Source organism: Paramormyrops kingsleyae, chromosome 18 (genome assembly GCF_048594095.1).
Source record: "Paramormyrops kingsleyae isolate MSU_618 chromosome 18, PKINGS_0.4, whole genome shotgun sequence".
Lineage (NCBI taxonomy): Eukaryota > Metazoa > Chordata > Actinopteri > Osteoglossiformes > Mormyridae > Paramormyrops > Paramormyrops kingsleyae.
In genome coordinates this window covers 14,827,510-14,850,264 of record NC_132814.1, presented here as the reverse complement: position 1 = coordinate 14,850,264, position 22,755 = coordinate 14,827,510, and the positions used below count along the sequence as shown (strand labels likewise).

Below are 22,755 nucleotides of genomic sequence, written 5' to 3'. Positions count from 1 at the left end.
TGACAATCCACAGTGTGGCTTACAGATAATGGGGAGTTTATTCCAAACCAAAAGCCAGCCTACAAAACAAAACAGGAGGAGCTTAAATACAAGCAGGAAACACGCATGAATCATATTCAGTAACCAGTAGAGGAAAAGGGCAAAGGCAGGCACATATATACATAGATAATGAGGGTTAGATGAGGGACAGGTGTGGGCCTCACTAGTATTCACTAATTACATACACTAGGGACTTGGACAACAGGGAACAGGTGAAGGTTATTAACAAGCACTCAGGACTCAAACACTAGGAGATGCCACAAAACTAAACACCTGTGGGGATAATCAAAAACAAAGATACAAAAGCAAGGACCAATCCCGAAATACATGAATACACGGATATAATTATCATGGGGCAGCAGATAACAAAATGTCCGATATTGTAGAAGCTGGCTTCCTGTCAGTCTCCAGATGACGACAGTTAAAGATGCCTGATTCTCAGCTGTCCTTTCAGCCACGCATCGGCCCAGAGACTAATGGAAACAATCGGGACTGTGTAAGGAGCTTGACTAGGGGAACACGGGGAAGGCAATGGGATGGCCAGTGATTCCTGTGTGAAGGCCTATTGGAAGGTGGCTGCTAAAACTGGGGTAACTATACAACAGGTTTTGAAATGGCTAAGCTAACATGCTTTGATAGACGTAATATCAAATTTTACACCGACACGAAGATCATTTAAACATTGTTTTCTTTTACTACCTTTCACACAGTACTGTATTATTATATATGGTATACATAATGTAATTTAGCCATAGTGACTCTTCCAGACCTCTGTAGTGAACAGCATTATCTAGATCAAAGGTCATGTTCGTCAAAAAATTGGATGAATTGGAGCATTGATAGAGATCATTCAAAAAGAATTATCCATGAATGACAGGAGTCAAATACAAATGCATGCCGCTCTACAAACCATTGTAACTGTCATACTGTGCCCATAAGTAAGTTATAGCATAAGTCATAGATCTGGTCTGAATTTGAGGAAGAAAAGCAAACAACTTCTCAGCCCGATACACTACAGGAGATAACAACCTACAGGAGGCGACACACGCAACTTCGTTGCTTCTACAAAACGTTTCGATTTATCGGGATATTTGGGAAACGTAGGCCTATTAGAGCGGAAAGTTATTTAAGTATTACGCCTACAGTTCGGGTGATACAGTCTTATTATTGTGGTGATAGTTGTAGCTTATTGACACGAATAAGCTACACTTATTGAACTATAAACTATATATATGTGTTGTAATTTTTCTGATTGCTGCATCAATACAACATCTCCATCTTTTTGTGCAGGATAGCTGCCTACTCACTAGTTGCAAGCAGGAGACCGCTGGGCAGGCAAAATTTCACTGTACTGAAGACCATTACTCAGAGCCGTGAAGGGCATCTTTAACCTTGTCCTATTTACTGGGGGTACTTGGGCAATTCACAAACGGGAACAAACACTGAGGCGCTTATGAACTTCCGAGGGATAAGATATGATGGGTATGAGGAATGTCTGAATTAAATGCTGAAAAAAATGAATCAGCAGTGTTAACAATGCCCATCCAACAGTATTACATTATGAACCATAAAAAACGATGAATACAACTTTTAAATACGTATGCTATGTGATAATTATAGCAGACACGTACAGTAGCATGGAAATAAAAAATTGAGAAAGACATTGTTCGCGTCCTGGTTTACCTATCACCCCCGCCCCCCTCACCGACCTATATATCTTGCTTTGTCTTCCCCTTTGTTTTTCTTTGTTTTTTGCTGATGGTGGGGCGGTGGTGGATTTTGTGAACAGACGTGATGTTTTTTTGTGTGTGTATGCAACGCAAGCAAAGAGCGAGGTGGGATTGTCACTGAGCAGCTGGGCACTAAGGAAAACCCGCTACATCCGAAACAGAAATCAAGCCAAGTATCGAAGAAAAGGGGCTTCATCTTTAACAGGGGAGGTGCGTGCCTGCGCTGGACTGGATTATTGTTTTCCACTCTTCTTTTTTTTTTTTGCCCGGACCAAGCTGCGAGAGTTTGCTCCGAAGATGTTGCTGACTTGAGGGGACTTTAGCCGGTGGGATGTAAGCGGAAGCGAAGACAGACCGTCACACCCTAAGGCGCCGTCTGACAGATCTGACATTTTTCTCGGCATCTCCTGCGAGCTGCGCTCGGTGCGCTTGTTGCTCCTCTGTTGTTTTTCAGCGAATTTCCCTGAAAAAGGTTCACGGAACTATCGTCAGATAGTGTGCGATTTTTTTAATTATTATGTTTTGTTCCCCGAATCAAATTGTTACTTTATCATTTGTTTACATGCTCCATTATTTGGATATTGCATAGGAAAATAAACTTTTTAAGGGTACACTTGCAGTGTCCCGCTTCGCTTGAAGGCTTTCTCCTATATCTTTGGATTATGCTTCGCGATCGCCATATGAGTTAAATGGCTGTCGTTAAATCCACGGCATAAGGTAATCGATATGTAGCCTATTATTCTCCTACAGCAAAAATCATTTTCATGTATGTTTTTTAAGACCCAGCAACAGATTTTTCCCTACTCATTTCATTTTTTTGGAACTGGCACGCCGGGAATTACGCTTGCAATTTTGCTTTTTATATTAATATAGCAATTTTAAAATGATTTACTGTTTCGATATTCCAATCATTAGGATATATTTATGAGCCGTTTTGTACTTGAATTTGCACTTAACTTTTAAAAGTGCTAGTTAAGTTTGCATGACTGGGTGGCGGGTCAGGTGTACTTTTACGTTTGTACACCATGGGAACCAAACACACGAAGGGATCCGGGCCGGAACCTGGGGCGAGTCCGCAATACGGAGGGTGGAAGCGGACGCCAACCAAGGAACGAGGAGACATATTCACCTCTTTCATGCTTAAGTCCGGGGACCGGTTCGGCCGCTCCGGGGCTCCACCCCCGTACCAGCGGCGGATCGGAATGATCCAGGAGATGATGGCCATGGCCAAAGAAGGGAAGCAGGACGAAGCGACGGAGCTGCTGAAAACGCTCCGGCAGGTGAGTCTGAAACCTGTTAACTTGCCACTAGTTGATAACTAGAGAAGGAGAAAAGCACGCTTGGAAAAGTAACTCAAAAATTCGTTAGAATAACAGAGAAATATCAAAAGTCAATATGACATAATGCATAATTTATTTAAAAAAAATATATGTAGCGCTCTTCTAAAGCTGGGCATTAGACCTGTTGCAGATTTTAAGCTCAGTTATCTATAGCGACTGAAACAGCCTGGTATCCTGAGCCGGAAGATGCATCAGCGATTGAATTATCCAAAATGCATGCTTTGCACTGCTCTGATAAAAAAACAACTTGGAAAAAGAATTATTTACATATATTTAAAATACATAACAAATGGAAACCATATTACAACATTACCATGGTAATATTGCAATTCTGATCTGTTGAAATTACTTTAAAATTCATTTTAATTAATATACTTAAAGCATATGAACACAAACAAAAAAAAAAAAAAACATTTACAGATGAGGATCGGATAGTGTGTTTGTGTGTGAGAGAGGGGGGGTCAACCGGGGATTTTGGAAGCATTTTGGACCTTGTGGTGTTTTTCTGAGCGACGTGAAAAGTCAGGCCGGGTCAAGAGAGGAAGGGAGACGAACAAATTGTGAGAATTTGGCCACGAATCTAAGGGCCTGAAGGCTGCAGAGAGGTGGCCGTTCTCCAGGAAGCCTCAGTCTCTGACATACTGTCACTGTGGAAAATGCCCCCTCCCCCATCAGTTCACAATCAGTCACATCTCAGTGCCTCTTGGCATGATGCTCGGTGGAGCTTCTGTGCATCTGATCACCTTCTGGTTGATGGTTGCATTGTGGTGAAAAGCAAGGAGTGAGAGGTACACAGAGACCAGTTCTCTTTGTCCCATTAATGTCCAAAATTCATTTTTCTTGTTCCCTTCCCTCCTCCCACTGTGATAATATGCAGACACTGGGGAGACAGACAAATATCACTGAGCTCCTCCACTCTCTCCGGAGATTCATCCATTATGGAACTCCCTGTCGTCTCTCTTTCTCTGTGTAAATTTCTGTTAGTCTTTTCTGTGTCGCTCAACCAGACAGCCCAGTGGACCCGTTTGGATCCGTGCATATGCCAGTCTGAGGCCTCATGTGGCCTCTGCTCTTGGCGTCATTGCACATTCTGACTCAGTTCCCATGTGGCTTTGCAGCGTAGAGAGGAAGGGACAGAGAAGAACAGTGGGGCAAAAAGTCAAGGCATGCGGGGCAGAGCCTATGGATATTCCAGGATAAATGGCTGTCTTGCACATGGCGCGTGTTGTTGTGAAGTTGAGAGGATCAGGTCCCAGGAACGACCCTTCTTGTGTACCATTTGAGAGCATTTGTACCCTGCCTGGTTAAACTTGAATATCAACTTTTACAAATGGGCCAATTGCCCTGGGTAAGGTTGATAGGCCAACAGATGCTTATAAAAGCATTTAATTGCCACGTCACCTGCAGTTTAGACTAGGTAATTCCTCTGAAGCTAAGCATGTCTGAGCCTGGCCAGTACTTGGGAGATGGGAGATCATGTAGGAGAGCTGGGTTGCTGCTGGAAGAGGTGTTGGTGTGGCCAGCAGGTTAGCCCATCCCGTGGTCTGTGTGGATCCCAGTGCCCCAGTGCAGTGACAAAGACACTGTGCTGTAAAAATGGTGCCGTCCTCCAGATGAGATGTAAAACCGGAGTCCTGACTCTGTGAGGTCGTAAAAGATCCCTGGACACCTTTCGGAAGAGTAGGGGTGGTATTGCCCACTGTGGCCCTATCAGATCTGACCTCCTAATCATCCCCTATATCTAACTGGTGTGTTTTCTCCTGCCCCTTCACCACCTTAGCTACTGTGTGGTGAGCGTACTGGTGCAGAATGGCTACTGTCACATCACCCAGGTGGGTGTTACACAGAGGTGGTGGTTGAAGTGGATCCCCATTGCTTCTGTAAAGCGCTTTTGGTGTCCTAATAAGCATTATATAAATGTAACATTCATTCTATTGTTGTTTTGAAATACTTAAAAAATGTTCTTCATTGTATTTTCCTCATTCTGTACATTCTCCGTAGCCTGTTACATCTCTGGGTGAATTCTAAGGTCAGTGATTCCCCAAGATGGCTCGAATTGCCCAGCAGTCCGTCATTGGTGCATGCTGGGATTGAACCCCGCGGTTCATTTGGAGCAGTTTCACCTCACCGGCTTGCTCGGACTCCCACTGACAATCAGAAACCATGGCGATAGCGGCATGCCTGATTGGATCGGAATTAATGAAGGCTGTGCTGCATGGTCTTTCATTCTTTTTTGGTGATCTGTGCTGGGGATTGATGTCTTTATTAGATAGATGGAAGGGGGGAGGCATTGAATACTCTTTCTGCTGCTGGTGTTTCGTTGGATTACCCACCACTAGAGCTAAAAGCACCAATTCACTCATTATTTTTATAATCATTCATATTTTAAATCTATCATCAAAAATATATTGCAAGCTTTTCTTATTAAAAGGGAAATGCAAAATTCTGCCCATTCTCTCTCCCCCCCACTCCCAGTCACTCTTCCGGCTCTTGGGTTAATCATAATTGCAGGTCTGTTGGCAGAGTACTTTGCATTGTAGATAATGGACATCAGAGGGTAGGCTGCCTTTGCTCATTACAGGCTATATTGGTGGCAGGATTTTTTTCTACAGAAAAAATGTTTTGCCCATATATGGGCATGGTTACATATGTATTTACATGTAATACGTTTTAATGCATACATGCATAAACTCATATACATGTATCTGTTGGCCTGTGAGAACGTCCCTTGGTGGTTTAACGTTGAAGGGACGGCTTTGATATCACGGCCCGTTTTCATGTTCCTTTGTATTACCACTATCTCTTTCTTCTCCTGTGGGTTCTTAATGGTCTTGTTGGGTTGCTGCAGTCATGGAGCCATCACTCTTGTTTTGAAAGGGAATCCATTACAACATGAAATACAAATTACCCAAAGCTATGGCAACGAAGAGCTTCAGGGCAGTAGCTCTGGTGATATCTGGAGACGGGCAATCTCCACTCAGCAATATTTTGGATTTCAGCTGGCAGGTTTCCTAGAAATACCGGCTGGCATGACTGTGGCTCACCGTTGACCCCCATTCAGACAGAACACAACCCACGGTCCCATCTGTCCCAACTGTCTTTGCTCCCCTCTCCCCAGGACCTGGGAATGGAGTCAACATCCCTGGACGACGTCCTGTATCGCTATGCCAGCTTCCGCAACCTGGTGGATCCCATCACCCATGACCTGATCATCAGCTTGGCCAGACACATCAATTGCCCCAAGACGGTAGATCCTGACTGACAAGCACATTCTTACCCAGCACCAAATCCTCATACATGTCCACAAACAGATAGATATACACACATCGCTCGTGGGAGTTTTACTTACATAAAAATGTTCTGAGGGCAGAACAACAAATGATTAGTTCTTAGAGACAACCAATCAGATTGTAGAGGAGGTAGGTCCAAGCAAATAGAGGTGGCGAGACTAGCCAATCATATGTCTTGGTCCTGCCTCCTCTAGTTGCTTGGACCCATTTTTTGCTCTGCCCTCAGAACATTTTTGTGCAAGTAAAACTGCCCAGCAAACACACGTGAATTTGTTCCCCGAATCAAATTCGGGAAACTTCCTACTGACTCATTAGATGAGAATTTCTAGCAAAAAAAGAAGGAAAAGTAAAAAACTGAGTTGGGACTGACTATCCCCGCAGAATCTGGTTTTCAGGAATTCTCTGCAGGCACATCGCCTCCAAAATTTGGCCCCGCAAAACCTGTAAACACGTGCTGTCTCTCTCTCTCACACAACGCGCACGGAAAATTACTGTCCTGCTGCCAGTCACATACACATACGCAGCCCATGTGTCACACACATTTGCACAGGTACTGGAATATGACATCCTGTCCCTCTGCTGTGCGTTGGCTGGAGATTGGATGACAGCGAGCCCAGCTTTCTTTCCAGTAGCATGGGCAGTCGTCTTGGCCTTGCTTACAGAGCACTGGGGGATGACTGACATACAGTGACTGACATACAGTGCTTCTAACCGGAGTCCTGTTTATCCTGTTTGTCAAATTTGCAGAGGATTTGCAGGATCTCTGTCTCCTCCAAAGGTGCCTGTTACTTTTCAGCACCAGTCTAGAAATTCCACTTAGTTTAGTCACACAATTGTCTAAATTAGAGTGAGTGGTTTGATGTGAATTTGTCAAATTAAATGCAAAACTCTGTGATAGGTTGGTGCCCCATGCTGGATATTCCATGCCTTGTGCCCATTGCAATCGGAGCTTTTCCCAGAATGCCCAGGGCACCACTGGACAGGATGCCAATCCATTGCCGGGCACACAATTGCTGATGTACATATGCATGCAAGGGCGATTTAGAGATGCCAGTTACTCTAAACGGCACGTTTTTGGACACTGAGACTAGAGTGAATTTTTAGACACGGGAGTACCTGAAGAAAACCACGTGACACGAAGGAAAATGCAAACATCACATACACCGAACGGTGGGCAGGAATCAGCGCTCAGCCCTGAACTATGAAGCCAAAATGCTACACTCTGCACCAATGTTTCTCAATCCGGCCCTCTTGAACCCACAGACAGTCCATATTATTACTCGAACATTAGGCAAATGTGGACTTTTTGGCAGAGGAGCTCGGAAGGAGCAAAAACTTGGACTGACTGTGGGTTCCCCAGGACCGGACTGGGAATCAGTGCTCTGCAACCATCATACTGTACAGTCAGGGCTGGACTGGGATTAAAATCAGCCCCGGACTTTGGAGTCCCGCAAGATAATTTGTGCAAATTTGTTGAGGGGGTTGGGGCTCAAGAGATAAATTTTGGTGTCCCACGTACCCATCATCCCACTGGGAAAATGCTGGTTATGCCAAATGGTCAGTCCTGCCCAGCATACAGTATTAATACTTCTGATTTTCACATGATGAAATAATAAAATGCTGTTCGTTAGTAATGGTAGTACGTATCACATTAGTATACACTCCGTGGGTAACACAGACATGTTTAGTTATATGTAATTCATTTACTGGAAATGAGTACTGGAGAATTTCAGGCGAAGCCTTTTTCTTAAAGGGGACAATGGTAGCGTTTCTCGCAGGAATGGAACATGCTGAGTGGTCAGAGGGCAGCCGGCAGTATTTATAGCGTCGGTATTGTTTCAGCATAGCTGCTCCCGCTATCGTTACCGTGGAGCTTGCGAATGACTATATTTGGTCACTGGCTGCAGAGAGAAAGTCACCGTATCTGTCAGGCACATTAATGACAGTCTCATGGCACACTGATGAGGTGGCCCCAAAGGTATAATGCTGAGCTGAAGTGAGGAGAGTGAGACCCCCCCCCCTCCCCCTCCTCCCCGGGCAGGACGGCTTGACGTGCCGGGGAGAGACGGGCCTTGTGGGTAGAGCCACGTGCCACCGATGACTCACACGCTGATGCCCGCGGCTCTTGGGCTAGCTAACCTAACAGGCAGCGGCAGCAAGGCCTGCTCCACAGAGCAGGGGTGCCACTCGAGATTTTGGGCCCCATGAAATCATATCATACTGGGCCTCCATCCCAGACCATTCCAATTATGTTTTAGGGCCCTTGTCACTCAGGGGGCCTTGGAATCATCCAGTCTTCCTTTGCCTTTACAGCGGCCCCTGTCCAGCAGGCCAGTGTCCAAGGGGCCCGGCTGGGATGTTGTGCCAAAGGGTGTCTCTAGGGGCGTAATATGGTTATCCAGGACATTTGTCAGTGTCGCCACACATGCATGATAATGAGTGTGACTGACAGAGAAGGAAAGGGAAGGAGAAGTGAAAAACTCACCTCAGCAGCCAGGGAATGCTCTCGTCGGCAGGCTGCAATCAAACCTGCTCTCCTTTCATTCTTTGCCTTAAAAGTCAGGTCTGGAAATGCCGTATTGAAATGGAGGGACAAAGGAAGCCAGGAGAAAAGATTTTCTTGACCTTTGTTTATTGTTAAACTTAATTCAATGCAACTTTTGCTTTGGCAGTAAGTCCTCGTGCCACGTTACACCAATAAAGAAGCTTTGAGAGGCCGGGAGGAGGGTAAGAGGTGAAAAAGCGAGAGCAAGAGAGAAATAAACTCAACCTGGATCAGAAATTGGAGTTGGTATGACTCACCACGCACACACAAACATGCGCACACACACACACACACACAGCATACAGCACAATAAACCCCAAATTCCTCACTGCTGAAGCCAGAATTTGCCAGAAGAAGAGAACAATTCCCGTGCCAAGTGGACGAAGTGTTCGGTTCAGACACAAAGACCCGAATGACGGAGGGAAGGAACATTGGGCTAATAGCTGCATTGAGCTAAGAACAACAATGTAAAACAAAGTGGAGGAAGACGCCACATTTGGGGGGAGCGTCACACGCTGATCACCTGGGACAGCAATGCACAGTGCAGCCGCGTGGTGATTATGGGTGATGGGGGGGATCACATGTGGAGCGTCATTAAAAATGAATCGATAATTAAACGCAAACTGATGACACTTTATTCATAAGAGCTTGAATTATATCTATGACTTTTTAAATAAATAAATAATAAATAATCTCAGTCTTTCAAAGGCACATGGTAAACAGCCAAGTGGACATGACTTCACATCCTCCCCCCTTAAGCCCCCCCCTTCGTTCGGATATGTTCTCCGCTCCTTGGCCGTGATGGATCCAAATCAGAATCAAAATTCACTTTATTCACCAGGTACATCCTCGTGTGCCAGGAATTTGGTTTGGCAGTATTGGTGCATATGTTCACAGACAACATAGAACATATACACTGCATAAAAAAGAACAAAAATATAGAAAAATAATACAATAATAATAAAACAATATAAAATAATAGAATAAATTTGAGTATAGAAAGAGTACTGATTAGAACCAGGTCCCTAAATAGACGAATAAGTTATGTTATGTATTGAGTATAGATGTGCAGAGGTAGCAGCAGAAATATGCAAAAAGTTGTAAGAAAACAGTGTCATGTAGACTTTTTGGCAGGCATGGTGAAAGTGTGACGCTCCCTTGAAGGATCAGGAACATTTACTCAGGGGAATCTGAACCCTAAGGCAGCAAAAAGGAAAACCTTCTGGAGCTAGATGTTTGCCGTCAGGTGTTGACACCTGTAGGCACCTTCATGTCTCCCTAAGTCCGGACTGTGAACGTCGACCTTTCCAACTTTAACGGTGTCTCATTAACACCTGCTCCAGACTGGTCTTATTTGCTTGCAGGACCTCATTTGTTCCATTCCCACCTGAATCACGGTTCGTTTTATGGTTAATTATTGCACATCATTTCCTTGGTGATGACTTAGTGGACTGAGGCCAAAGTACAGAGCTTAATAGAAGAGCACCATTTGTAATTTCGTTGCTTAGCCCAAGGTGTCGAATGGCGTCGCGAGTCGGCAGCTTCACAGAATTCATCGCCTCGTTATCTTGTGTCTGCTTTTGGTTTGAGGCCGTTCTGGTTTGATGGAGAGGAAAAAAAAAAACCTCTTAATGTGCACTTTGGAGTTTGTTAGCGATATTCCCTAAACCCCCCTGGAGTAGCTGAATAAGAACGAGCAGCGAGTGGGAAAACGGAACTTCCGTAATCGATAAGTTTCATATCGATAACTGGCCATCCCCTGCCGCTATGTCACCGAGGAGCTGCGATGACCTCGTTAGCCGACAGGCGTTTTCCTTCGGCGCCGTGGATGAGTCACCAGCTGCTTAATTTAACCGGAATGTGCGAAAACGAATGTCTTGCGTGTCCTCGGTGCTGCTGCTGCTGCTTCTCGCAAACAAACGGATGTTTCCCCTGGGTCGGGGGTGTTGTAATAATGTAAACGGTTATGCCAAGACCCCATACTGCTGTGATGCAAACATGTAGAGAAAAATTGCCTTTAATAAATGACAACAAAGTCGATATATTTAAATGAGTCAGGGCCATATTTTTTTATAATAATATGAAATCACACGCGCAAATACAGCCTTCGGCTTCTCCTGTCCCAGAGGTTTTGCAATGAAGGAGACGATGGAGGGGGGTTTATGAGGAAGAACATGGTCTGTGCCAGCTGTTAAGATCAGAGGCGGTTCTAGGGACACTAGGGGCCCTAAGCAAGAATCTCCATGGGGCCCCCAATGGACCCCCCTGACATGGTAAAATTTATGACCATTATTTTAGCAAGAAGTATTAAATAATATCAACAAAGAAAATTTAATAAACACAATTCCTCTATTTTCCCTTCACTATGAAAAACAGAATACACAAATAAAGCTGATTTGTTGTTGCAATGTGCTATGTAATCAGCCCAGCTTGGGGGCCCCCTCCCAGCTCAAGGGCCCCAGGCATATGCCTGCCTTGCCTGTCCTGTCCCTATGCCTCTGGTTAGGATTTAAAAATGAGCATGGCAACCTTCCCCTTCCCACAAAGAGCTGTTCAGATGGGAAGACGTGCTTCAGGGCCATTGCCAGTCAAGGAAGACAGATACATGGATTAGATGCCTTGCTTCTTATAGCTGAGATGGATGATTCCAAGATCAACCAATAAACATCCATCATCCATCCGTGCATCCATTCATTTTCTGTAACTATTCAGGGTCGTGCTTGGGTCCAGAGCCTGTCCTATCAAGGCAGGGAACAACCCAGGATGGGGAGCCAACCCATCACAGCAACCAATAACAGAATAGAATAGAATAGAACAGAATAGAATAGAATAGAATACTGTCATTGCCAAGCTGGAATCTTTCAGCAGCAAACAGTCTACTTGGAATTTGCCAGGGAGCCTTTTACTTTGTCACCCTGGTTCTTTTGCAAGTAATTCTTCCTGTGTCGTATTTTGGCCAAAAAGCAGAATGAATTCAGTCCAAGTCAGAAATGACAGGTTCCAGAGGGCTAATCCCCACTACAGTGTTGTGTGACCCAGTGTCGGAGAAATAAGCTCTTTTAGTTTGAGTGACCGGAGCTCCTCCCTCCCCCCCCCGCCCTCCCTCCTTCCCATTGCCTGCAGGAAGGGGAGGCCCTGAACTCCATGGAGAAGGTGTGCCGCCAGCTGACCTACCACCTTAGCCCACACTCGCAGTGGCGGCGACAGGGCCTGCTGAAGCGGAAGCCCCAGGCCTGGTGGGGACCAATCGTCTATGGGGTAGAGGTGGAGGGGTGGGGGTATTGTGACTGGCACAGGGCGGGGCTTGGCTGAGCCAATAGTACGACAAAAAATAATTACAGCAGAACACTCTGTCAGCCACTCATATCATGTGAGAACATTATAACAACCTGTGGAACACTCTGGGGGAGAGGCCTCGCTGAATTTAAAGTTTAAAATTCCACCACAATATGCTTTCCTGGAAGCTTTTTAATTGCATTGTTTTTGTAATGTTTGTTTGTTGGTACGGGATTGACCGCACGTCCACACACACTCTCACAGGGACTGGGCTAGCATCACTAATTAAAGTGATCAGTTCATCACACTCAACGCTGGGGAAGCAGGCTGACACAGTGGAATTTCCCTCAGCGCCAGTCAGATTTATTGTCCTCTCCTCTCCCTCCGCACGGCGTATCGGGGAGCACGTCAGAGTGCTTCGTGATTGGCCGGTCGGGGTCTTCATTTTGCAGTGGCATCTGAAATCGAAGGATTGCGTCGGTTTCAGACGGGAGACGTGAGAGCACGTCTCACACCCCCTGCCCGTCGTTTCCATAGCGCTGCCGGAATTGTGGGCTTAGCCGGTGGGAAGAGAACTGTGTATATCAACAAAGGGTCATGCGTTCAAATCCCGCGTGACAAATGAGGTGGTGATGTAATATGGAACTTGCTGAATGGTTAGGGGTCTCAAAATAGGAGAGTGTTTTTTTGTGACATACTGGCCTGCAGTTTTTTGTAGCCTGGGTACTGAGTGTTCCCCACCATTCCCCTTGTTCATATTTCTGGGCAAACAGCCGTTGGCTGATGTCTGTGAGTTACCATGTGTGGGAAAGAGCCTCTCTCTTTATAACCCCGGGAAACAGCGGCCACTTGGGAGTTAAGAAGTATCTGAAGCCGTATCTCTGTGGCGTTTGGCTTTCCTGACTGCCCCCTCCCCCTCCATTACACTATCCCTGGGGGTCTCTCTGAGCATGCGGCGATCGGAACCCCGCATGTTCTAGAACCGTCACATTCTTCCCATTCTGCTCCATTGTAGCTGGAGAATAATCAGCAGCGATTGCGAGAGCGTCCCCCCCCCCACTTCTCTCAGTGCATGGTTGCTGTTGTTTTTATTTTTATTTTTCTTCCTATTATTTTTGACAAGGCTCGCTGTTCTTATGTTCTGTTTCAGGTTTCCGCAGTCCCCGAGTGGACTGCAGGTGGTGCCATCAAATGAAGGGGAACTTGTTCTGTTTGGTGACATTGTCACGCGCTAATTACACACACAGCATTAATGGTTGACCTGCCCATGTGCACGCATCAGTATTGAATGCATTACATGTTTTTTTTTTTCTCTCCAGCTGGTCATCTAGATTTCTCTGCAAATGCACAACAGATTTTCAGTGAAATGTAAATTAATCTTTTTGTGGCTTATATCTCATTTTCTGGGAGGATATTTTTTCTGTCTCTCCCTCTCTCTCTCTCTGGCTTCCATTGCACTCTTTCTCCCTTTTTTATTAGGTTTAACAGAGGGCTTTAGATTGTGCCGAGAAATTAGATTATAGCTAGCATTAGCATTTAACAGATATATCTATCTTCAGAAATCACAGAGACAAAAAAAAACAGTGCAGCCTGCCTCACTGGCTGGTGTCCACAGGGATGTAACATCTCTGCCGTCTCTGTGTCAAACCCAGTGAGGGAATTAATGTGGATTTCTGAAAACTGCCCAGTGGCGGACAGGTATAAAAATAAAATTCTCTGTCTGTTTTTTTCTGGAAAGCTTGGTTCCATTTATTCGTTTTAGCCAGGGTTCCTTCATTAAGAGGCAGGCAGGCTCATTAAAGGAGCAGTTCCTCCCTGCTCCATCATCAGTTCTTGGGCTCGGCGTTCGACTGTCATGTCTGTCGTGTCTGTCGTGTCTGCCCATCACCTGTAGGAGGGAGTGACTGGCCATCATGCAGGGAGCTAGAACTGGTTCTCTCTAAAATGAGATGATGACTTCATCAGTCTGCCACTTCTGTCTAGGGGTCGGGAAGGGGGGGGGGGAATGTGAATTAGCCCGGACAGGAAAGTAAATCAGAAACCATCATTTTAATTTTTTTTTAATTTTCTGGTGATGAGGAAGCAGCTTGTGTCCCACGGAGGCCTGATTTTCATCTTCACTGGACATCCTTACAGGTGTTTCTGTTCTCCATCTGTTGAGCTGATCACATCCAAATGGTGGTTCATTTCCGTGTAGAGTGTGGTTATGGGTGGGGGGGCTAATGGAATTTTGAGTGAAGAATGTACTAGCATTCCAATAATGACTGTTGGATGGAGTGTGGCTAGGTGGGTTGGGATCCTGTCATTGTGATCGGAAGGTTGTTGGTTCACATCCCCATCTTAGCAGAGTGATTTGAATGTCAGTCCCCTGAACTCAGCCTTTAAATCCCAATTTCTCCAGGGACTGCCTGACCCTACTTTCTCAAAGATATATATGGATAAAACTGTCTGCTAAAGTAATAAAACAAAATGTAAAATAAATGATTGGCTCATACATTTAACAGAAACCTTGCCGTGACTGAGTGAAAATGTGGAAGATTAACTTGGTTTGTTCAGGTAGCCTGTCTGTCATGGTTCTGACCATGTTAGTTGACTGTGTACATGACTGATGGCTTTCAGTTTTAAGGGATGTGTGCTTTTCTTTAGGTGAAACCCTTTCCACTCTTTCTATACATACTGTAATGCCTTTGAAATTTTGTATTTTTTTCTCTATTTTTTATTTTAAGGAAACACGAGATTTCAAATGCAAACACAGCCCCGGCACAGTGAGAGTGAGTGGGTGTGTTTTGGGTGTGGGTGGGGGGGCTGCATTTGGCTGAATTTTCTTCACAGGATGGTAGACTGAATTCGATTAAGTTAAACATGATTTTTTTTGTAGAAAATCAGTTAGAGACAAGTGGACAATATCATGCTCTGTGTGTGTATGTGTGCATGACTAGGTTTGTGTGTAAGTGGACGAGTGAGCTTGTGTGTGTGTGACTAGACATGCAGGAGGAGTGGGTGGAGGGGCCGTTTGCGGTGTGCGTTTGTATGAATCGTGCGCGAGTCGAACGACGAGTGAGCATGCATGTGCAAAACCAAGGAAGAGCAAGCGGTAATGGATTGGGGGGGGGGGGGGGGTAGGGGGGATGGCGGTGGGACTGAAGACGATGATTTTGTTTTTGTGTGTGTTCGTGAGTGTGGCTGGGCAGATGTGGTCGTCTGTATGTTTTGTGAGTTTTTACAGAGAAGCTATTGAAAAGCAGGATGCAGGATGGAGGACTGAGCGTGTGTGAATGTGTATACATGTGCACATCAGATTAGATCAATAGATAATTATAGATAGATAATTATAGATAGATAGATAGATAGATAGATAGATAGATAGATAGATAGATAATTATAGATAGATAGATTAGATAGATAGATGCTTTATTAATCCCAAAGGAAATTACAGGCTTACAGTAGCACAATACCCACACTTAGTTCTGTAGTGGCGACTCAGAAGCAGACACTGTTGCACTGTGTCGTTTCCCCAGTGTGTGTGTGACAGAGTGAGGGTCCTGCAGATAGAGAGCGTGAGGGAGGCAGCTGCTGCTGGAGCAGGTTGGAGGGAGGGAGGGAGGGAGGGAGGGAGGTGGAGGAGGAGGAGGTGGCCTGGATGTGCTGGCTCCCTGTCACCGGGCCGCCATGTCGTCAGCTCTCAGGCATGTCTGGCATAAGCGCCGTGAACCCCCCCCCCCCCCCCCCAACAGCTCTCTCCCCTTTGTTTTTCTCTCTCTCATTCTCCCCTTTTCTCTTGCTTTCACCTACGCCTTTCTCATTCTGGCTGTATTCCTCCTTTTCGCCCCTCTCTCGTTTATTCTTGTCTTTCACCCCCCCTGCATTCCTGTTTTCCTTTTTTGTGCTTATATCCCTCTCTTTGTGTTCCGTTCCTCTTTCCCCCACTCTCTCTCTCTCTCTCTCTCTCTCTCTCAGTTCGGCTGTCCCTTCTCCTCTCTTCCCTGACTAATCTGCAGTGTGAGAAGCTGCTGGTCCATCTGATTAAGGGGCGACGCAGCTTCTTCTCAGCTGCTGACAGGGACTTAGACACTGGCTTTGGTCTCAGTCAAGGCCGGGCTATAACCTGGGCTGTAGCGCGGGGCCCCGAGTTGTTGGGGGCCCCTAATTTTTTTCCTCTAGTTGTTGGTGAGAACCCAACAATGACTTTACCCCCCCCCCCACCCCAGGTTGGCCATGGTGTCCGTCCTGGATCATCCAACATTACTCATCCAACATTACTTTCGAACTTCACGAGCATCCTGCTTTTTTGAATGATTTTGAGAGCATATGTGCGATATTGATGGGACCCCTGTTGAGACAAGATGAATAACGTGGCCACATGTTTTATTGGTCGTGTTGACGGGGATTGGCAGTTTCATCCATCCTGTCTCTGCCGCCCGACTCTTGCTCAAAGCTCATCAGCACGTCCTGGTGAAAAGTGACCCCCGTCCACATCTCATAGCCCGACCCCATGATAAATCGACAAAGTCCCAGGCTGAAAACAGTGGGGTTAACCCTCGATCCTGCCTCGTCTCCTTGCTGGCTTCATGTTGCGGGATGCGGCCGAGTCAGCATGGCATGACTGGAGTGAGATTACGGTGTCACTGAAGGGGAACGGCGTGTCATCATATCAGTGATATCAGGAAGTGATGTCAGCATATCACATTGCTTTGGTTTAGTGTAGCTTCTCTTATCTGATGGTAAATATTTGCCTATATTTAGTCTCATAAGAAGAAGTCTGTTGCTTTACTTTATAACTAGATATAACTAGAATCAGAATTGTTTATTTATTAGCAAATACTTTTTCATACAAGGAATTTACGTTGGGGGGGGGGGGGCGGTTATGCTAAACAGTTGTTTTGCTAAATCTCCACCTATAATGTGTGTGTTTTGGTTTAAATGGATTTTTGATAGGCGATCCCCCTCCTGCCCCCACTTACTGAAATGCCACAGTAATTGAACAGCTAGTTTGCAGGAATCCGCAGGACGTCTTTGGACTCCAGTAGCCCTTTTCAGCTCACTCACACGCCTGTGACACCACGCATCTTCTGTAATGAGAGCAGTGGAGCGTCTCTGTAATCCTGGCCAGGACTTACTGAGAGATTCTCTCTAATTGTGTTGGTATTGATTCCGGCAGCAGTTCCACGCGACTAATTTTGCCTCTGTCGGCTTTCTCTTGGGCACCGAGGCTACGCTCAATTGTGTTTGAGCAGCTCATGCATTCTGGTGTGCGAGCAGATGAGGGCTCCCTGTTCACGCGCGTGTGTGCGTGGGTGTGCACCCGCGCGCGTGTCCCCTTGCTCGTCCCTTTGGGCCGCATGGGTTCATTAGTGAGCCGCTTCCATTAGAAGACCTCAGGGAGCTCGGGGGCTCACAGAGAGCGGAAACCAGAGATAAGTGACAATTGTTGTTCTTAACGACGACAATGCTGACATTATCGAGGCTTTTGTGTGGGCTGGTGAGGACTAAAAAGCATCGGAAACGCACGCAAACAGCTGAATAATCAGCGCGATGGTGACAAACACAATGAATGAGCCGGGAGGCTTGCAGAAACTCTGGCACGTCTTTGTTCTGGTCCTCAAAAATTGCCCACCTGCTCCTTTTCCTCTCATTTTGTACATACATGAACGGACATGCAGTTTACAAACAAGGTCCACGTTCTTCGTTATCATCCTTCGTTATCATTATCGTCCTGACTCCGGCTGAGACTGAGAAAACAGACAGCAGTCGAGGTAATAAAATATGACGATACAGTCTCTTGGCCTCCATGTCCTACTTCCCTATTTTTTATGTGAGGCTCAGCAGGTTGGGATGCTGTGCTTGTAACCGGTAGGTTGCTGGTTCTAGTCCCAGGGCTGGCAGAGCAAGGTCCTTAACCCCAGTTGCTCCAGGGACTATCTCACCCTGCTGTCTCAATTGTACATCGTTTTAGATAAAAGCATCTGCTAAATAAGCAAAATGTAAATGTGAAATGAAAAAACGAACGAACTGAGGATATGACTGGGGGAGTGTGAATAAGGTGCGGCTGGGGCACGGGGGAATGGGTGACACACTTTTTCTGGGGACAGAAACCTACTGGCTATATGATAATTGCTCTGGAGAGGAAAACGGGGCAGACGAGAGTGAGAGGGGCCATTTGTGGCTGTTACTGAGGTTGTTTTTCCAACGAGAAGCTTTCATCCAGGCCACTTGCGAGGCTTTAACCACCGGGTGCAGCTGCCGTGAATAAGGTAAAGTAATTAACGTATGATTATGTCGTGCAATTAAGGTAGAGTAGCTAAGCCTCGTGGTTATGAGTTAGGCCACCTGCCGTCTGAGACGAGATGAATGAGAAGAAAAGAGATGAAGGAAAAGCGAGTGTCTGCTTAAGGATCCAGTTGGAACTGGGAACTGTGGGATAGGTGGAACATCCTGAGATGCCCTTGGGGCTCTATAAACATCAGTATCCCCTTTTGTAGACTGCGGTCGATCCTAGGTGTGGAATGTGTAGAGGTTTCCTGAAGAGACTGGCGGCTAGAATGGAGAAAAGGAGGTAGGGTTAGGAAGAGATAAAAAACAAGTGACAAGGCCCCCTTGTGGAAGACTAAAGAGTCAGAGAGAGGTAAGGACATGACAGACTTAATAATTCGGGGTGCCGCTGCGTGAGAGGAGACCACCTTCCATCTGCAGTCTGTTGCTCTCTCACTGATGCAGAGGTCCGATCTGGTAAGCCTGTTTGCCCTCGACTTCCAGTGTGAGGGTGTTGTTTTTCTCAGCTGGGAAGCTTCTGGGATTTCTGGCCTTATTCCAGTTATTTTTATACGTGTTGTTTATATGATCGTTCTGTAAACATCTACATCTTTCTTGTCCCTGTCAGTTTGAAGGCCGTCCTGTCCACCCCTCCCGTGAACGGCACGGTGGACCTGTCCGGGATCCCGCTGTCCGGCCGTGACGTGGAGCGGCTGCGTGTCCACCTGCAGCGCCACGTGTCCCGCGTGCGCACCCTGGAGCTGGGCTTCACCGAGCTCACGGACGAGGCCCTGCTGCTGCTGCTGCCCTGCCTGGCGGCGCTGCCCCGTCTGGAGACGCTGGCGCTCAACGGCAACTGGCTGACGCGCGCCGTGCTGCGCCAGCTCACCGACGCCCTCAAGGACCCGGGCAGCTTCCCCAGCGTCACCTGGATCGACCTGGGCAACAACGTGGACATCTTCTCCCTGCCGCAGCCCTTCCTGGTGAGTCTTCGCAAGCGCTGTCCCAAGCAAGGAAACCTGCCCACCATCCTGGAGTTCGGCGAGAACCAGGCCAGCGAGCCTGAAGGTAGACCCAGCGATTCCAGGGACCTGGTCACCGAAGCAGAGGAGATGCAGGAGATGGAGGTGCAGCGAAAGGTGGCTGAAGACGGGATGGGTGAAATGCAAACTGTGACAGAGGCAGAGGGACAAGGTAGCTCTCACAAGCAGAAGATAGAGGGATTAACTTTTAGCCAATCACAACAACTTTATGGATGCTGACATTTTACATCATTCCCTAAAGTCCTTTTCAATGTAAACTTATTATAAAGTGGAAGATGTATTTTTGAAGTATTAGTTTGTAAGTTTCAAAGAGGTGGTGATCATTTTTTAAATGTATTTGTGCTGTTTTATCCCAGCTGGGGACCTTATATTATTCTAGTGTTAAGCTTTGAGGTAGAATCTGTAGGTACCAGTGGGTGTGAGGGTCTGGGAGGTAAACATGGAGGTGGGTAGGTAGCTACGACCATATGGCTTTCGCTTTGTCCGCCAAATTGCCTCTACATGCCAAAACCTCTGGTCCTCAAAACCAACCATCTCTTTCTAGTGGGTGGAAAATGTTTCACAGTAAGCGAGCGGAAAACATTTCTGCAGAGGCGTCGTACACAGAGGTCGATCGCGGAGCACCATTGGTACACAGTGGGTCAAAGTTCAGATGCCACAATATGGAGCGAGAGAGAGATCAGGCACTGCAAGCTGTGATTTGTTAGTCTGCCACCTGCAGGGCTCAAGAGGTACAGCACTGAGCAAAGGGCCGACGCTCAGCACTAAAACACTGACGTTAACACACATTAAGTGATAAAATGCCACATACAAAGGTGTGTATCATCCTTTTTAATATCAGTTCTCACTTTTATGTTTGTCAGATTATGAATAAATATGTAATTATTTAGCCAGAAATCACTATGCATACTGTATGATATATGGTATGAGTCAAAAATCTGGATACACATACTGAAAACCATTTGTTTTTCTGCAAGATACCAACCCTAAGCTCACCTTGAGGTTATGTAGTAAGTATTATCTTGTGAACAAGGAAAGAGGTGGAGTGCTGTGACAGATAACCTGGCCCCCACAACCCCCCCACGACCTAAACCCTATTGAGCTGGTTTGGGATCAGTTGGATCGAAGACTAAGCAAGGTAGCCAACCTGTTCCAAGAACTTGTGGGAACTCCTTCAGAACTGTTAGAGACGTATTAAAAGCAGGTGTGTCCAGACTTTTGACTGGTACTGTACGAAAAAGACAGTTGGGATAAAACACATTAGGCCTATACACTGCTTGAATTTTCAATTATGAAAGTAACAATTATGGATATATTTTGTAAAAGAGAAATGCTGTATGTACCTTTAATAAAATGTGTATGTTGTACGCGGTTGATAAATGGCATTATTAGCCATCCATGAGAGCAGAGTGAAGGATGCTGTCATGCAGAGGTGATTCTAGGCCTTTCTCTCAGGGAGAGCAAGGTGACAGAGCCCAAGCAGTCATTCAGCCAGATAAATAAATTTGTAAAAAAAAAAAAATAGCATATTGATATGGCTAAATCAACCCCAATTTTTATATATAGCTTTACAATATAATTACATTTTATTCAGTTTCCTCAGTTATTCTGGACAAATTTGCAAATGAAAATTATCCTTCTTATGACCTCATCTGTAAACCTGCACACCCAGTCAGTCAGTGCCTCACAACAGAACGTCATTTCTCATTGTTTTCTTTCATTCACAAATGATTTAGTTTTGGTTCTTATAGGATTAGATATATTCACTTTGAATTAGTCCAAAAACATGATGTATTAGGCATGTTGCCAAAATGAAGTATATGCTCTTCATTTCTTTACTTATATGCCGCAAAACATTTAAACACGTGCATGGTGTAAATCATCACATGCAAATATGTTAATGCAGTTGTCAGAAAGGTTCCTTCAGTGGTGAAATATGAGGGAAATAGTTCCAAAATAGAGGGTTTATTGGATGATAAAATTAGAAACTGCCTGTCACCAGCCACACAGCCATGTTTCTTAACTCACTGCAGCGGATGCTGCCTGTGATGACATCCCAGCCACACAGTCATGTTTCTTAACTCACTGCAGCGGATGCTGCCTGTGATGACATCCCAGCCACACAGTCATGTTTCTTAACTCACTGCAGCGGATGCTGCCTGTGATGACATCCCAGCCACACAGCCATGTTTCTTAACTCACTGCAGCGGATGCTGCCTGTGATGACATCCCAGCACATTCTTGTAGAGGGTGGTTGAGACACACAAGGAGGTTATTTTCTCAGTGTACAGCAAAGGAGAATATCAGATGTGATGTAGATGAAAATATGTGGCCAGACCAGCAGCAGTGACAGGACAACCCCTGATGTAAAATTGGCCTTCTTTCCAACATAACTACCTAAAACACTATGTACATTTTCACATGTAAGTTTCCAAATACAGTGGTACCTCGGTTCTCGAACTTAATCCAGATCGAATCCTAAAAAGTTCGAGTTCTGATCGAATTTTTCCCATAAGAAATAATGGAAAACCAATTAATTGGTTCCCGGCCCCCCAAAATTACACCTAAATGTGTTTTTTTTTTATTTTTTTTTAGCATTTAAACACAAAATGAACAGGATAAAACAAGTGGCTTCCAAAACGATAAAGATCTTATCCCAACATTACCCCTGTCCTGCCCCGATCGTCCGCTCCTCCCGTGTGCCACGCCCCCTCGTTAACTTTGTGTGGGATCCCCATGTGATCAGCTTTTTCTGGTTGTTGTAATTAGTCCTCTGTATTAAGTCTGCGTTTCAGTTTGTTTCCCCATTCCGGTCATTGGGTGCGACTTGCTTACTGCGCTGGCTTAAAGCAACGCATTCTGATCCTGACGCAATGCATTACGGTTAGATGCATTGCGACCTCTCACCCAGCTGCACAAACTGGAACTGCCTCCGTGACGACACACCTTTGCACTTATTGGCTGAAGAGTTTAGTTACACTCATGACGTTTGTATCCCAGGCAGTTCCGATGCGTAATCTGCTATTTCTCCGGAATATCACGTAAAGCAGTGAGAACTGGTTTTCAGTTAATTTACCTGGTAAAATAAAGTTTCAATAAATTACATAAATGCTCTAATAGTACACGTAAGTTAGTGGTTTATTTATTGTTAGTTACTGTAATGTTGCGCTGCTTTATTTGGTTAATCGTCCAGCCTGTGAAGAAGGCATTCAAGTAAGAATTGCATTGTAGTATGACTTATTT

General features: G+C 45.6%; 1 protein-coding gene across 2 annotated transcripts; it reads left to right on the top strand.

Moving 5' to 3' along the window:
• The first annotated feature begins 426 nt into the window (after window positions 1-426).
• Window positions 427-20,879, top strand: LOC111840480 (leucine-rich repeat-containing protein 75A-like). 2 transcript variants are annotated; one of them, XM_023805369.2, is made up of 5 exons: window positions 427-629; window positions 1,330-3,049; window positions 6,228-6,356; window positions 12,068-12,180; window positions 19,098-20,879. In XM_023805369.2, exons 2-5 carry the CDS (start codon window positions 2,795-2,797, stop codon window positions 19,729-19,731), a joined length of 1,131 nt encoding a protein of 376 aa, XP_023661137.1. In that variant the 5' UTR covers window positions 427-629; window positions 1,330-2,794; the 3' UTR covers window positions 19,732-20,879. The 2 variants fall into 2 exon arrangements, with proteins under 2 accessions (XP_023661137.1, XP_023661136.1); XM_023805368.2 differs by lacking the exon at window positions 427-629 and having other exon boundaries at window positions 1,195-3,049.
• Window positions 20,880-22,755: the final 1,876 nt, after the last annotated feature.

Excerpts from the sequence above, each read along its gene's own strand:
- LOC111840480 (XM_023805369.2), top strand. The coding sequence starts at position 2,795 with ATGGGAACCAAACACACGAAGGGATCCGGGCCGGAACCTGGGGCGAGT. Across the intron at positions 3,050-6,227 it reads TGCTGAAAACGCTCCGGCAG|GACCTGGGAATGGAGTCAAC; the intron begins GTGAGTCTGAAA and ends CCCTCTCCCCAG. Across the intron at positions 12,181-19,097 it reads AAGCGGAAGCCCCAGGCCTG|TTTGAAGGCCGTCCTGTCCA; the intron begins GTGGGGACCAAT and ends TGTCCCTGTCAG.